Here is a 17,500-nt window from a genome sequence, read left to right on the forward strand (position 1 = left end):
GGAGCCTATAGGTCTACCTGCTGAGTCATCAGTAGCCATTGCCTGGCACTCCCTGGGTTCTAGTTTGGGTGAAGAGGGCGTTTGGGCGCTGATCATACGTATACTTGGTCTGTCTCTAGGGCATTGTCCTACTTGCTAGGACAATGTCACTGTCCCTTGCCTCTGCCATTCATGGGGGGCTTTTAAACCTTGAAAGTCTTTAAAACCGAACAACATCCTACATTTCGTCCCGAGATTCCTACACACAGCCAAAACTGCATCAGGTAATAACTTGTTCCGACAACCTGATCATTTTACTCTGATGGAGTGTCAGAAAAAGGGTTAACTCTGAACGGAATTTTAAGGAGTGGCCTCCTCATGGTTTAACTGGGGCTTTGGTGTGACTTTGCCAAATATGCTTTTTTTTTTTATTTATTTGATACCTATCATTGCGTTAAGATGATGATACTAATTATTTGGATGACAATGTTGTTTTAAAATCGAAAAAATAGTTTTCATTGCGACCTTAGGGTATGAGTAGTCGAAATTCTTCCTTCTGTACTTCTCATCTAATTTCAGTTTGCAAGTTTTTCATCATACCTGTAAATATATTTATTGCATGCAATACCTTCTGTTAATTTTCATCTCATCTGAAAATATATCTATTGCATGGGATATCTCCTGTTAATTTTAATTTCCCTTATAAATATATTTATTGCAAGGGATATCTCCTCTTAGTTTTCATCTTTTCTGTAAATATATCTATTGCATGGGATACCTCCTGTTAGTTTTCATCTCATCTGTAAATATATCTATAGAATGGGATACCTTCTATAAATTTTAATCTCATATGTAAATATATTCATTGCTTGGTATACCTCCCGTTAATCTTAGTCTCATCTGTGAATATATTTATTGCTTTGGATATCTCCTGGATGATTATCATGTCTACCAACTAGAAATTTAACATATTCGCAGGATTAATACTATAAAGTATTCTAGAAGTTTGATTCCAGCGGTGACCAAGTTGTGGAATGATCTTCCTAATTGGGTAGTTGAATCGGTAGAACTTCAAAAGTTCAAACTTCCAGCAAATGTTTTTATGTTGGACAGGCTGACATACGTCTTTTTACAGTTTATATATAAAATGTCCGTTTTATTGTTGTTAATATTTCAAAAATATTTTATTTTAATTGTTCATTACTTCATATATTGTTTATTTATATCCTTATTTCCTTTCCTCACTGGGCTATTTTTCCCTGTTGGAGCCCTTGGGCTTATAGCATCCTGCTTTTCCAACTAGTGTTATAGTTTAGCTAGTTTAATAATAATAATAATTAACAATTAAGATAATATTTGATGCAAGTTGTCGGAAAGGTTGGCAACCCTGATGCTCTTTTTTTTTTCTTCTGACCATGACTAAACCGAACCGCCCTAGACAATTCTCCTACGTTCAAGACTCAACCAACGAACGACAATGCAGCAGAACGCCGAACGCTGATAAACGGGGCAAACTGAGCAAGATAATATAGTAAAGAGGAAGAATGAAGGCCTTGAATTCTTACAAGCTCGACTCTGGGGTTGAACCTCCCAAGTCTTGTCATCATTCGATTATGGAAGTTGGATTTTTGTTTTGGTCGTGAATTCTTTTGATGTTTCTTACGTATCGGGAGGTAAATACATAACTTTAGTTAAATAAAAATTAATAATTTTCAATTAATTAGATTGAAAATAATTATTCTCCAGTTAAAAAAAACCTTCTGCAATATATTTATTTGAAAAAAATGTATCGGAATCTAAGTTGTAGTGAGTATATATTGCCAATGATTTGTAATATAATCTCTTATATGGCCTAGATTGAAAGGTGATCTATAAGTGAGAGAGAGAGAGAGAGAGAGAGAGAGAGAGAGAGAGAGAGAGAGTGAGTGTGTGTGTGTGTGTGTGTGTGTGTGTTCAAGCACTCAGAGAAACTATTCCATGCAAGAATAGCGATAGCAAGAAAAACACTCAATAAAAAATATATATAAATAAAGCTAACCAAAGATTAAGATCGCTATCTTGTTGAAATTGAAGTCTCCTATTGTTGGCTGTAATTTCATCGAAATTTTCTCTCTTTTTTTCCTCCAAGCAAAAGCATCATGCACATGCAAGTAACGATAAGAGGAGAGTTATGAATTATATTTCAATTTAAGAAAATAAGAAAACAAAATCAAAATTGAGTAAACATATACCGCTGGCGAAAATTGAATAGTTGCGTGATGTCAGTTCGTGTCAAATCATTCAATCAATCTATCAGTTATTTTTTCTCTATTGTATAGCGGTGTGATACCCGTTCGTATCAAATCAATTACTCAACCAATCAGTTAATCTCTCTCTCTCTCTCTCTCTCTCTCTCTCTAGTTCTACAAATTTCAAATTTGCAACGGATCTCTCTCTCTCTCTCTCTCTCTCTTAGTTCTACAAATTTCAAATTTGCAACGGATCTCTCTCTCTCTCTCTCTCTCTCTCTCTCTCTCTTAGTTCTACAAATTTCAAATTTGCAACGGATCTCTCTCTCTCTCTCTCTCTCTCTCTCTCTCCTAGTTCTACAAATTTCAAATTTGCAACGGATCTCTCTCTCTCTCTCTCTCTCTCTCTCTCTTATTTCTTCAGATTCAAATTTGCAACGGATCTCTCTCTCTCTCTCTCTCTCTCTCTCTCTCGTATTTCTTCAAATTTCAAATTTTATATTTTTTTTTCTTATTGAGTATTTTTCTTGCTATCGCTATCCTTACATGGAATAGTTTCTCTGAGTGATTGAACTCTCTCTCTCTCTCTCTCTCTCTCTCTCTCTCTCTCTCTTAAAAAACAATTCTTTCGGCTATAAAAGATCTCAAATAATTGTACATTAAACTCAAGCGGGTTAACTTTCAATTGCATCTAACACTCCGAACTTTAGTCAATTCTTTTTAGCGAGGCAGATTTGCACCGTCTCGCAGGGGTGCCCTTTTAGCTCGGAAAAATTTCCTGATCGGTGATTGGTTGGACAAGATAATTCTAACCAATCAGATAGCAGGAAACCTTTCCGAACTAAAAGGACACCGCTGCGAGTCAGTGTAAATGCGCCTCATTAAAAAACATTGAGTATAGTCGAGTTCACATTATCTACTTTTAACTATCGAAAACTGAACTCGGTCGACAGAAAATATCAGCTATACTTTCTGTTCAAGATATGAATGCTTCAGTCTGAAAGAATCATTTGCGTTGAAAGAAAAACCTTTATAAGTCCGCCTTTTAACTAAGACATCAATATCCCTTGGAAGTTATGCCTGAAAACTTCTATATTTACATGACATTACTCGCCTTATTATCTGTATATTTAAGGTCTAGACTCGTATGAAATAATTAACGTTTTTATTATTATCATTACTTGCTAAGCTACAACCCTAGTTGGAAAAGCAGGAAGCTTTAAGACCGAGGGCTCCAACAGAGAAAATAGCCCAGCGAGGAAGGGAAATAAGGAAAATATATTTCAAGAACAGTAACAACATCAAAATAAATATCTCCTACATAAACTATAAAAACTTAACAAAACAAGAGGATGAGAAATTAGATAGAGTAGTGTGCCCGAGTATACCCTCAAGCAAGAGGAAAATAAACCCAATATGTCACTCCTTTGATGTAAATTCGTGTCCGTTTAATCTGCTTTTCTCCACCGACTACGTTTCATGGCCGGACGTCGACCGGAAAAGGTTTCCGTTACGTATTCGTAACTTATCCGTCAAGTTTCCGTTTTAGTTTCTCGTGCGTTTTGTCCGTTTCGTGGGATTTTTTTTTCTATCTTCTATTATGAAATATATATTTACAATCTTACAGTTTATAACATATATACATAAATTCTTACACATACACACACACACACACACACATATATATATATATATATATATGTACATATATATATATATATATATAAATATATATATATATATATATATATCATATAAATATATCCGTATGAATTTGTCGTACTGGTCCGGGGATGGTTATTGCTCACTGGATCATTACTGGACAGAAAATGGATGAAACGTTGAAGTACAGTAGCCTACACTGTATGTCAGACGGACGCTAAAATGTAAAGGGATAGAACTGATAAAGAACAGAATATATGTAAGTACTGTACAGTAAATTGATAAACGAGAGAACACAGGAAATGAAACGTATAAGAGATGAGCATAGAACGAAGATTCAGCTGCTTGCATCCTGTCCTTTAGATAGAGGGCCCTTTTCAGAGGTGAGTGAGAGAGAGAGAGAGAGAGAGAGAGAGAGAGAGAGATGATCCACACAAACCCAGTGCCGAGTTGCTCTTGAGCTTGTGCTTTCAAATTGCCTGGGATGATTAAGCAATCTACCACCAAGTTTGCTAAGGTCAAATCCAGCTGAAGGACAACTGGCCCCGAAGCGGAATGGTTCGCTTACTTATGTGGGAAAGGAAGGGGATAAAGTAAAATTCCACTTCAAAAGTATATAATGAAATGTTATACGGGAGAGCAGAGATAAAATAGAATGTAAATTTCCTCTTGATTTCAAGTGTATATAGAGAAAAGTTATGCAGGAGAACAGAGATAAAATAGATTGTCAAATTCCACTTGATTTCAAAAGTATATAATAAGATATTACACGGGAGAACGGAGATAAAGTAAAATGTAAAATTCCACTTGATTTCAAAAGTATATTGAGAAAAGTTATGCAGGAGAGCAGAGATAAAAAGTAAAATGTAAAATTCCACTTGATTTCAAAAGTATATTGTGAAAAGTTATGCAGGAGAGCGAGATAAAAAGTAAAATTCCACTTAATTCCAAAAGTATATTGTGAAAACTTAGACAGGAGAGCAGAGATCAAACGTAAAATGTAAAATTCCACTTGATTTCATAAGTATATAGTGAAAAGTTATGCAGGAGAGCAGAGATAAAATAAATTGTAAAATTCCACTTGATTTCAAAAGTATATAGTGAAAAGTTATGCAGGAGAGCAGAGATAAAATAAATTGTAAAATTCCACTTGATTTCAAAAGTACGGGTCTAAAGGATCAACGACTATTTCAGACGTTCAAAGGATAGAGACCGATAAAGTGCAAAAGGTTCAGTTAAAACAGGTTTTCATCAGATAAGTTTACCATTTCAAGTTTCGCATCTGGGTCCATTGCAACGGGAATGGATTTTTATTTATCAGAGGGACCGTGTTGGGACGGGAAGGGTGGTACTATGAAAATCACGTGTAGGAACATGGGTTATATAGTGCTTAGGGAGGTTTCACTTTAACAAAAATACCCGTTTTGGCATCTCTCAAAGGACAAGGTCAACATTCAACGACAGTTTATGGTACCCCTGAAGTGAAAGGTTTCGTACATAACTGCAGTTTCTATAGATTTACTAGAGACTAAACCTAGGGACTAAACCTAGGGACTAGACCTAGGGACTGGACCATGAGACTAGATCTACAGATTGGACCTAGAGACTAGACCTAGGGATTAGACCTCGGGTTTAGACCTAGGGACTGGACCTAGGGACTGGACCTTGGGACTGGACCTAGGGACTAGCCCTGTAAACCGGTAGTAAACAAACACACTGCAAAGAGCAACATCAGCTGGATTCATGAAGCTGCGTTTTCAGTGGAGATCTTTAAGACAGGTTTAGTACTAAGCCGTTCATTGAAAAGTACCTCAGGCGGATAGTTACAACCTGGACTTCTACCTCCTGTGGTCAGTTTAAAAACATTTATTTGTCTTTTACCGGCAGAGGCGCAATTTTAATCTTAAGTCTTTTGCTATTCGTTACTGCAATGGATTTTTGTGCTTATTCTCTTGTATACATGCATTGACTGCATTTAATTTTTGGAGAAAAGAGTTAAAGAAGAGCTTTGAGACTTGCTGGAAAGGAAATTGTTAGGTAAATAAAGTGTCCAAACGTACGGAATTTCTTGCTTCCATTTCATTTACAGCCTTTACTCAGCTTCATCTCTAAAAACATGAGACCAACTTAGTTTCATATTGTCATTACCTTTTCGTTGTAAATAAAACAGTTAAACTAATTAATAAAAAATGGTAGCATGAAAACTGTCGAATATTTATAAACAAACAACCTACACACATGTGTGTTTATGTCGAGATCACTATCAACACATTTCTCTTTTCCCTGTAAGTACGGAGAGTAATATTTTCATTCTTAATATACGAAGCACAACTCTTATCCACTCACTAATAAAGAAATATTACTTAGAATCCTTCTCTTCATTTAACTTAAACATTTTACGTTAACCATTTTTTCGGAAAAAATATGAAGGACAAATACAAGACATGGAGAATTATTTAACGATATTTGTAAAGCAAGTTCTTTAATATAAGAAATACATACAGCAATGCAAAGGTATATATATATATATATATATATACAGTAAATATAAATGTATATATATACACAGTATATATATATATATATACACAGTATATATAAATGTATATATAGATATATATACATATATATAAATATATATATATATACACAGTATATATATATATATATATACAGTATATATAAATGTATATATAGATATATATACATATATATATATAAATATATATATATATATATATATACATATATATATATATATATACATATATACACACACATATATATATATATACATATATATATATATATATATATAAGATCTATACGATAGTGAAGTTTGTACCGTTAAAGCGAAAACTAAAACTTTCTATGAGTTCGGAGAGAATGGCAACGATTTCCAGCAAAGTCCAGAAGCCCTGGAAGGGACGGGAAACAAATACGAATAAGGTACTTACTTCGTATGCATCGTTCACGGATACATAATGACTAAAATTGCCTCATTATTCAACATCAGAACAACCGCTTAAAACCAAATGGATGTTGGTGGATGTGGAAAATAACATCTGGTAAACAAGATGAAGGATGTTGAGAGGCAACGGAGAAAGTTACGAATCACGTGACCTAGACCGTAGACGTCATAGAATGTCCGCCAGAAATGAGACAGGAAGTGACTTATAAAATTCGGTAATGTAAGTATGAATCATTCGGGATGACATGCATACATACATACATACATACATACATACATACATACATACATACATACATACAAAAAAAAAAGTAAAAGTATAATCGAAGTCAGATATGTAAGAACCTTATAAAATAAGTCATCATAATTTTCAGTTATATGATTTTTAGTGTCACCCTCAGTATATCAAAGATGTAAAAATACATTTTTTTTTTCACCCATTTCTTCACTTACTAATGAGACCAATTTTTTTTTTTTTAACTTCATTCAGAAGTTTTCAAAGACTTTGTCGTGACGAAACTTCTCATTAGCCCACTTGATTTATTAAAATGGCATAGTTTATAAAACTACTTTGTCATTAGTTTGAAAAAGATACAGATATTTGCAATCGTGCAATGGGTGAGAATATAAATATAAACAGCGGGGAGAATGTATGTTGCCGTAAAAGTAGAAGAAAAATTTCATATTAATTTGTAGAATAAGATTCCGAAGAACATAAAATACAACATCTCTCCCCCTTTGAAGAAGTTTGTACACCTATGAGAGTATACTTTTGCTGGGAACTTTCTCAATCCCCAGAGATTGTCTCCAGAGATGGTACCGGGAGGCACACTCCATGAAACTGTTATGGTGATTTGACTCAAAGAAGCCAAACCAAATATATAATTCTATCTATTCTGGATATATATATATATATATATATGTGTGTGTGTAGATATATAAATATATATATATATATATATATATGTAGATACATATACATATATATATATGAATATATACATATACATATATATCTATATATATATATACATAAATATATATATATATATATATATATCTATTTATATATATATATATATATATATACATATATATATAGGCGTAGGAGGAGATGATGATACACATATCTATTTATAAATCACTTTCTGAGAAGGGTTACCTTAATGCGGTGAAAGGGTTTGCGTATTACAATGATCAGCATAGCTGTACTAGTCAGGGCTACCCATACTAGGTTGGTTTGCATTGAACGATCAGACCAAAATCTTCCACCATCACCAATCCGCACTGGCCAGCGTGGTGAAAAAACTGGCTAACTCTAAACATAACTAAGAACATGTCTGCGGCCCTTGTCCTGCAGTGGGCTAGAAAAACGACTGCATTTGTTGTTGTGTTATATATATGCGTGTGTGTGTACGTATGTAAAATATCACGTCTTGGTTTGTGCTTTTCTATCAATTCAACATAAGTTCCCTTAGAGTTGTTGTGGCCCGATTGGTAACGTCTCTGCCTGGTGTTTGCCGGTCGGGGGTTCGAGTTCCACTCAGACTCGTTAGTGCCATAAGTGTCTGCAACCTTACCATCCTTGTGAGCTAAGGTTGGGAGGTTTGGGGAAGCCTATAAGTCTATCAGCTGGGTCATCAGCAGTCTCTGCCTGGCCCTCCCTGGTCCTAGCTTGGGTGGAGAGGAGGCTTGGGCGCTAATCATATAATATATGATTAGTCTCTAGGGCATTGTCCTGATTGCTAGGGCAATGTCACTGTCCCTTGCCTCTTCCATTCATGAGCGACCTTTAAACCTTTAAAATGGAAAGACAAAAAATATATACGTGCCTCTTTTCTATTAATATCTCAAAAGTGGTTATATGCCTTATGAAAAGGATATTTTTTATGATGGAGCAGTATATACTATGACACCTAATGCCATTGTTTATATTCTGGTTTATTGATATCCAAAAATAACTATTCCTTATATCGACATATTCAAATCATGGTGATGAATATTTAAACATATACATTGCAATTATTTTCCCCATAACGTAAATAGTTGTGGTATACGCTTCTAATGTATTATAAGGGCGTATTCATCACAAGAAAGAAATTACTTTTATCCTAATAATATTTATAAATATAATCTTATAAAATTTGATTAAAGGAAGTGCCACACGAACACGTGTTATGATCACATTATTTTGTTGATAAAATATTCTTGACATAATCTGTAATAATTTTTCTGGGAAAATCTAATTTTCTATTGAATAAATCTTAACAATGTAAACTGTATATGAGATAAGAAGTCAATGATTTTATGCAGTCAACCCTCGGTCTTTGCGGGTTCTATATTTGTATATTCGATTATCCACGATGCAGAGAAGTAACTATATACAGTATCTTAAAGGTTTAAAAGCCGCTCATGAATGGCAGAGGCAAGGGATAGTGATATTGCCCTATCAAGCAGGCTAATACCATAGAGACTGACCATATTACATATGATCAGCACCCAAGGCCCCTCTCTACCCAAGCTAGGACCAAGGAGGGCCAGGTAATGGCTGCTGATGACTCAGCATATAGACTTACAGGGTCCCCCAAACCCCCCCATCCTTAGCTCACAAGGATGGTAAGGTCACAGCGACCAAAGGAACTAACGTTTTTGAGCGAGACTCGAACCACAGTACCACTGTAGTTCCTATCATATTTATCTTATAAATATTTTTGCACTTTTAGAGAGAGAGAGAGAGAGAGAGAGAGAGAGAGAGAGAGAGAGACTTTATAGCAAGAACTATTCGAAATTCATTTAATTTTCATACGAGATCAAAATAGTTTAAATCAACCCGCTCATCAAAATGTGTCTAGATATATTATCTACCTGTTAATTTTTATCAATAATAGATCAATAGATAAAAACAAATCTATTGGAGTAATTCCCAACACCAGCTATAACTGCAATAGTGAGAGAGTCTATCTTAAAGTCCCCTGGGTAAAACAATTTCTTTAACGGATCTCAAATTATTTTCTTGAAACAATGAAGAGGGAGTTACGTCATGAATAACAATATGTTATTGATGAAATGCGAAGCCGCTGAGATCTAAGACGTCACTCGTTAGAGAAGACCTGCATCAGAAAAGCGACCTGCAGGAAAATGACCTGTATAAGAAAAACGAACAGCATTAGAAACAAGACCTTTATAAAAAAAAAAAACGACCTGTTTAAGAAAAACGACCTGTATCAGGAAAAAACGTCCTGCATAGGACACACGGCCTGCACAAGAAAAACGATCTGCAAAGAAAAACGACCTGCATAAGGCACGTGATCTGCATAAGAAGAACGACCTGCAAAGAAGCACGACCTGTACAAGAAAAATGACCTGCATAAGAAATACAACCTACATAAGAAAAAACGACCTGCATAAAAATATGACCTGCATAAGACACATGACCTGCACCTGCATAAGAAAAACGACCTGCACAAGAAACACGACCTGCATAAGACACACGACCTGCATAAGACACACGACCTGCACCTGCATAAGAAAAACGACCTGCATAGGACACACGACCTGTATAAGAAAAACAACCGGCAAAGAAATCGACCTGCATGAGAAAAGCGACCTGCCTAAAGAACACGACCTGCATAAGAAGCACGAGAGGAGGACAAAATCTCACTATAATTTACTAAAAACTTTGAAAAGTGAAAAGTTCGTTGACGTAGACCTATTCACTATATGTTATATGGGGAAGGAAGAGAAGACGATGGTTTGACGAACTAAGGAAATTTGCGGGTGTGGACTGGCATAGAAGGACCACAAACAGACGCGAGTGGAAGGACATATCTGAGGTCTTTATCCTGCAGGGGACGAGTTACGGATGATGATGATGGTGATGATGATGATAATAATGATGATGATGATGATGTGTATACAACAACTATAAGAAAAGTACAAAACACCATTTACAATGAAAGTGAATAAAAAATAATGTCACTATCACAAAAACCAAGATGGCCGATATAGTAACGATCCTGACTGGTGATCGCCAGACTGGGGTTCGAGTCTCACTCAAACTCTTTAGTTTATTTGGTCGCTGCAATCTCACCAGCCTTGTGAGCTAAGGATGAGGGCCTTGGGGAGACTATAGGTCTATCTGATGAGTCCTCATCAGCCATTTCTTGGTCTTCCTTGGTTAAGGCTTGGGTGTAGAGGGGTCTTGGGCGCTGATCATATGTATATATGGCCAGTCTCTAGGGCATTGTCATGCGTGCTAGGGCAATGTCACTGCCCCTTACCTCTGCCATTCATGAGTAACCTTTAAATAAAAAGCTAAGCCCCAAAGGTACTTCGTTGGCCACAAAATAGTCTACGCTACGCAACAGTTTAAATTATTATTATTATTACTATCCAAGCTACAACCCTAGTTGGAAAAGCAAGATGCTATAAACCCAGGGGCCCCAATGGGGAAAAATAGCCCAGTGAGGAAAGGAAATGAGGAAATAAATAAATGAAGAGAACAAATTAACAATAAATCATTCTAAAAAAGGCAACAACGTCAAAACAGATATGTCATATATAAACTATTATCAACGTCAAAAACAAATATGTCACATATAAACTATAAAGACTCATGTCCGCCTGGTCAACAAAAAAGCATTTGCTCCAACTTTGAACTTTTGAAGTTCTACTGATCCAACTACCCATTAAGAGAACACCCATAGAGATGATAGATTCCAGATCAGACTTCCAAACGATCGAACTCAGGTGCAGCTGTAATATCCATGTAGCTAATTAAACTTGAAACCTGTTCCGCCCGTGATTGATACCGATACGTAACTGGCTCTCTGAACAACATCATTTCTATGATTCTAATTATACGGACGTGACTCTTCTTCTTCTTGGCATCTTTCTATGGGAGTTCATGATTATGTTTTATCATGTTTCGTGGTTAGGATGTTGACCACTCAACCAGCTTCTAAGAATATCGTCAACTATTATTATTATTATTATTATTATTATTATTATTATTATTATTATTATTATTTAAGCTGTATTATTATTATTATTATTATTATTATTATTATTATTATTATTATTATTATTATTATTATTATTATTATTTAAGCTGTATTATTATTATTATTATTATTATTATTATTATTATTATTATTATAATTATTATCATTATTTTTATTATTATTATTATTATCTAAGCTGTATTATTATTATTATTATTATTATTATTATTATTATTATTATTATTATTATTATTATTATCTAAGATACAACCCTAGTTGGAAAAGTAGGATCCTATAAGCACAAGGGCTCCAACATGGAAAAATAGCCTAGTGATGACAGGAAATAAATAAATAAAAAGTACTAAACCAATGCTCAAATAGCAGAAATAAAGCCAGTCGACTTCAGCGCGATTTAATGTTTAGTCTGACGATTTTCATTTCTTAAATAACGTTTAATTGGAGTCAAAACGTATTTATGATAAAAGGGCGGACCAGTCGCGATCGTCAAAATATATCAAATATATCATCATCACCATCATCATCAGCCTAGTCCACTGCAGAACATAGGCCTCAGACATGTCCTTCCATTTGCGTCTGTTTATATCACCCAAATACAAAGGGAGCTATAAAACATTAGCCTAATGAGAAAATGTGTAAATAAAAATAGAAGAATGACCTAAAAAATTATGTATAATTTTTTACAGCAATGTACTGAATATGTAAAATAATGCATACACTGTTAAAAAATTGCCGTAAAAAATGGTAAAAATCAGGTATAATTTTTTATAGTACTCTACCACATATGTAAAGTAATGCATACACTTAAAAATTTGCCTTATAAAGGTAAAAATTCTGGAATAAGTGTTTCCAGTCATTTGCCGTTTTTAAAACGGATATATTGACGTGAAGGAGTGATATTACGGTCACCAACCCGTAAAAGACAATAACAATGTAGGGCAAAATTACGGTCCCCTGTATTTTACTGAAATACAGCTGAGTACAGTATATTATTTACGGAGAATCTCCGATTAAAATTACAGGTTTTCAACAGTGTAGGTATATTGCATTTCAAACTACAGTAATGAATTAATAACAAAAATACAATGGCTAATAATGAAGTTGTGAAGAGGCATTGAAAAAAAACTTATTACAGATAGAAATTCAAACAAAGAATGGCTTGAAAGTGAAGACAGTAAGTATTACATCAAATAGATATCGGCAGATAGATAGATAGTAGATAGATACTGATCTGTTTTCCCTAAACTTGCACGGCTCTAAAAAAAAGACAAAGAAATAGCCACTAACATCAAGGACACTTTTCGCACGAACTACAACGTCCTTGATGTTTGCTGACTATTATTTTCTTTCGCTGCTTTGCTATTTTCTATTATAAATTAAGTAAATAAGGACTAAAACATTAATGTAAATTTACATAATCTAAGTTTTGATATAGCTGACCGCAATAATCCCACGTCTGAAAGACCAACACAGAACACTAAAGACCACAGTGCATCAGTCTTGCATCCATCTTGCGCAGACTTTTTCATCTTAACATGAGCGTGGCAATTTGGTTTGAAAACTGATTGATTTGAGGTTTCTGGCATCCTGACATCTAAGGTCATTGACGCCGAGACTAATAAAATAAATTGCCACTTTCCAAGTCTTCTTATTTCCTACCAGCGCAATTAAACCCTTTCATTTTCACGTTTGTTACCTACTTTCCCCATAGAATAGTCTCAATAATTCTCAACATTACAGCCAGCGCGAAACCTTGCTAAATAGGGTTTTGACCCTTTTATAATTTTTGCTAGTGTACGCGACCAGTCAAAAACTCAAGCTAAAATCTTGATATGCACATACACGCACACATAGATACAACCCTTCCCACCCACTTCCCCTTTCCTAACTACAACACGGTAGTTTCGGCAATTTGTGGGAGATTGTGGTTTCCGAGTATATCTCTCGGGGTACCCCTCTCACCAGGGTATGCCTACTCCCTCTCTCCCCTACCCGAGGGACGGGAAGAGACCAGGTAGTTATATGCCTAGCAATGCCGCTGAGCGTGGCCAGTAAAATATATATATATATATATATATATATATATATATATATATATATATATATATATATATGTATATACATACACACACACACACACATATATATATATATATATATATATATATATATATATACATATACATATATATATATATATATATATATATATATATATATATATATAGCTAGATACTTGCTTTTTGTTATATAGGGGAGACAAAAATTAATAGAATTTTGCACTAATTTTTCATAAACAGTTACTGCCTTCATAATCCTGGGCAGTAATCATGTTAAGCACTCATACATTTGCTTCTCTGAATAACATTTTTCATAACTTTTTAGAAATCTGAAGCTGCAGCCACTGCTTCAGAAACATCCACTCTCATCCTACGAATCAATTGCATCTACTCGTGAACGCCCACACAAATTTATCACGCCCATTCTTTCAACATGTTTTTTCTTTTTTTTTTTTTGCTCCATTTCTCTGGCTTCTATTCTTCTTAATCTTCACTTTCAACATTTTCCTTTTGCAAACACCTTTCAAACTTTCACTAGTTTCTGAAACTTCTCGTAGCTATTTGCCTATCAGTTGATACGTCAGTACATTTCCATTGATGCTAACTTTATAATTTTCCCAAAAATTGTTCCTATATCTTATCATTCTTCTAAGAACATTAAAATTACGGTGACTTAACTCTTCGATAACCATTTTACAATTGTCATCATTTTGTTAATATATTAAAAGAACTTTTTTACATTATAAATCCTCTATTTCACTCTCAAGAAACAGTCTTATACAGATGGTATCTTCAAATACTATCCAAATAGTATATCAATTAATAATAACAGTGAAATGAAAAGATAAAAATAAATAAAAAGTAAAAAGCAAAGGTAAAATATCTAGAAACCGTAAAACGTAATTTAGTTCAATGTACACCTTTGTACATTCGTTTATCATAATTCATGAAATAACCACGCGAATTAGAAAACTGTATAAAATGTATAACGAAACAGTAGAGAAGAATATAAAAAGTAAAAAAAAGGTAAAATATCTAGAAACCGTAAAACGTAATTTAGTATACTGCACACCTTTGTACATTCGTTTATAATAATTCATGAAATAACTACGCGAATTAGAAAACTGTATAAAATGTATAACGAAACAGTAGAGAAGAATATAAAAAGTAAAAAACAAAGGTAAAATATCTAGAAACCGTAAAACGTAATCTAGTTCAATGCACACCTTTGTACATTCGTTTATAATAATTCATGAAATAACCACGCGAATAAGAAAACTGCTCAACGAAACAGTATAAACATCACGGAAGTTGATATTCTGAATCCAAGTCCAGTGGGAAAATAACCTGACACTAACCAAACAAATTTCGACAAATTTAAACAGTGAGTTGCAATACGGGAAAAGCAGTACATACGACTCATGCTACTCTTACCGAAGAGTAATTTTCTATGACGCAAGTCACCACCGAGTTCATTTTCCCTTAGGCGATCACAAGCGCTTCCTGGAATCGTTATTACTTTGTTGCACTGCCCAAGGCCCTAAGAAAAAAAGTAAACAAACAATAGAATTCTTTTTCACTTACCTATGACTCTTCTCTTGAGGGTCTGCAGGTCTTCTCTGTCCGCCAGTTCGTTGTCTACCTCCAGGTACATGAACACCACGGAACCAACTAACATGAACAGTATGTATATCACGAATAGTACTAACCACTGCCTGTAGCTCATCATTTTGCTTTCTTTTGTATTACACTATCACAAACGAATAATTAATCTTCAGTGATTTTTTCACATAAAACGTTTAATTTCTTATCGTCTTTATTGGGTGAGTTTTTTTTTTCTAACTTGTCAAGTTTAAACAGTAATATATTCTATTAAATGTCTATTATTTATTTCCTTCTTCTAGTACGCCAGAATTCTGTTAGGAGCCTGTTGGTCACACAGTTTAGTGCCACTGTTGTCGTATAATGGCGAGTTCTCTGGACGTTATATGCATCACTCTTAATAGCGAGTATGATTATGTCCTGAAGCGTTTCGTCAAATAAGCTCCATTAAAAATTCGCGTCTTTGATTATAATACTCGTTCGGAACTGATTGAAATTGAAAATTGAATATTTTAAATAATTTAATTAAAAAATTGAATCAATCAAGTTCCATCAACTTTTCTTGCTCAAGTTACTCGAGAGGATAATTATAAGTTGACGTAGAGACCGAGCCCAATCAACGCTCACTCGCCGGTGGCCGGTATGTGTCTGCGAGAGTCTTGTTTTGATGCCTTGCAAAATGAGCTGACTCCTCCAGTGGTCCTCCTTGGGTATTTTCCAAACACAGATGACGTCACAGCGATTTCCTCTATCTTAGCTAGGGAGAGAGGGAGGGATGGACCTCCGAGCTGTTACGAAATCACTGCCCAGTTCCTCCAGGTGTTTTCTCTTCAGAGACTTCGTAGGTAAGATAGCCGACTCTGTGAAGAGAAAAATTAATATATTAATCTCATTATGTGGACTTTGCTATGGTTATTAGTGTTATCTTTAAATTACATCATAGCTTAGTGGCGTTATATCTACTTAATGGAGAGCATGAGAAAAAAAAAACCGGTTGCTTAAAACGTCAGATAATTCATATGATTCATTATAATAATGTTATAAATTACTATTGTAAAAACAGAATTTACTTAATATTCGAGTTATTGTTATTATTATTTATAAATTTTATTACTAGTAGAATGATGTTAAATAAAAATGTTGTAAATTTTTTTTTACTTAATACTCGTTATTATTATCATTAATTATAATTGTTATTAATACTATTACTCTTATTATTATCATCATTGTTGTAGTAGTCCTTATAGTGGTAATAACAGTAATCTAATATGAAAGTAAATAACAGAGCATAAACAATATTGCGTATATAAGTAAAAACGTGAGTACCCGCAAGTAGTTTGTCTACTTTTTACCTGGCCCCAACGGCACTCAAAACCTGGGTACCGAATTGGGAACCCCGGAAAATGGGAAAAAGGGGATTTACCTACATTGTGCTAATGTTTCTATTCGTGAGTCACCATCGTACCTATGGTATATATACAGTATATATATATATATATATATATATATATATATATATATATATATATATATATATATATATATATATACGTGTGTGTATGTGTGTAATACTGTACACTTAAAAATTTGCATTAAAAAGCGGTAAAAATCCTGGAATAAATGTTACCAGACATTTACCATTTTAAAAACGGGTATATTGACGTAAAGGAGTGATATTACGGTCACAAATCCGTAAAAGATATTAACAACGTAGGGTAAAATTGCGGTCGAATGTATTTTACTGAAATACGGATGAGAACAGTAGATTTTTACGAAGAATCTCCGATTAGAATTAGTTTTTTTTTTTTAAGTAATAAGTTGTGGTGGAATTTTGAATTAAATAAGAATTTCTTACCAACTCCTCAAGCCAGTGAGATTGATTGATTGACTGATTTAAAGTTTTCTGACATCCTGACATCTAAGGTCATTGACGCTGATATCATTTATTATACAAGAAAAAAAAAATATTAAATTAAA

The 17,500-nt window shown here is 34.1% G+C and overlaps 1 protein-coding gene across 2 annotated transcripts in view; it reads right to left on the reverse strand.

Moving 5' to 3' along the window:
- Positions 1-17,500, reverse strand: part of LOC137646082 (potassium channel subfamily K member 2-like) — a 127,434-nt gene that overhangs the window by 18,027 nt on the left and 91,907 nt on the right. For both annotated transcript variants that reach the window (XM_068379260.1, XM_068379261.1), the window contains exon 2: positions 15,506-16,383. In XM_068379260.1, coding sequence (XP_068235361.1) covers positions 15,506-15,650 — 145 coding nt within the window. In that variant the 5' untranslated portion in view covers positions 15,651-16,383. The remainder of the gene's footprint in view (positions 1-15,505; positions 16,384-17,500) is intronic.

This window comes from Palaemon carinicauda, chromosome 8 (genome assembly GCF_036898095.1).
Source record: "Palaemon carinicauda isolate YSFRI2023 chromosome 8, ASM3689809v2, whole genome shotgun sequence".
Classification (NCBI taxonomy): Eukaryota; Metazoa; Arthropoda; class Malacostraca; order Decapoda; family Palaemonidae; genus Palaemon; species Palaemon carinicauda.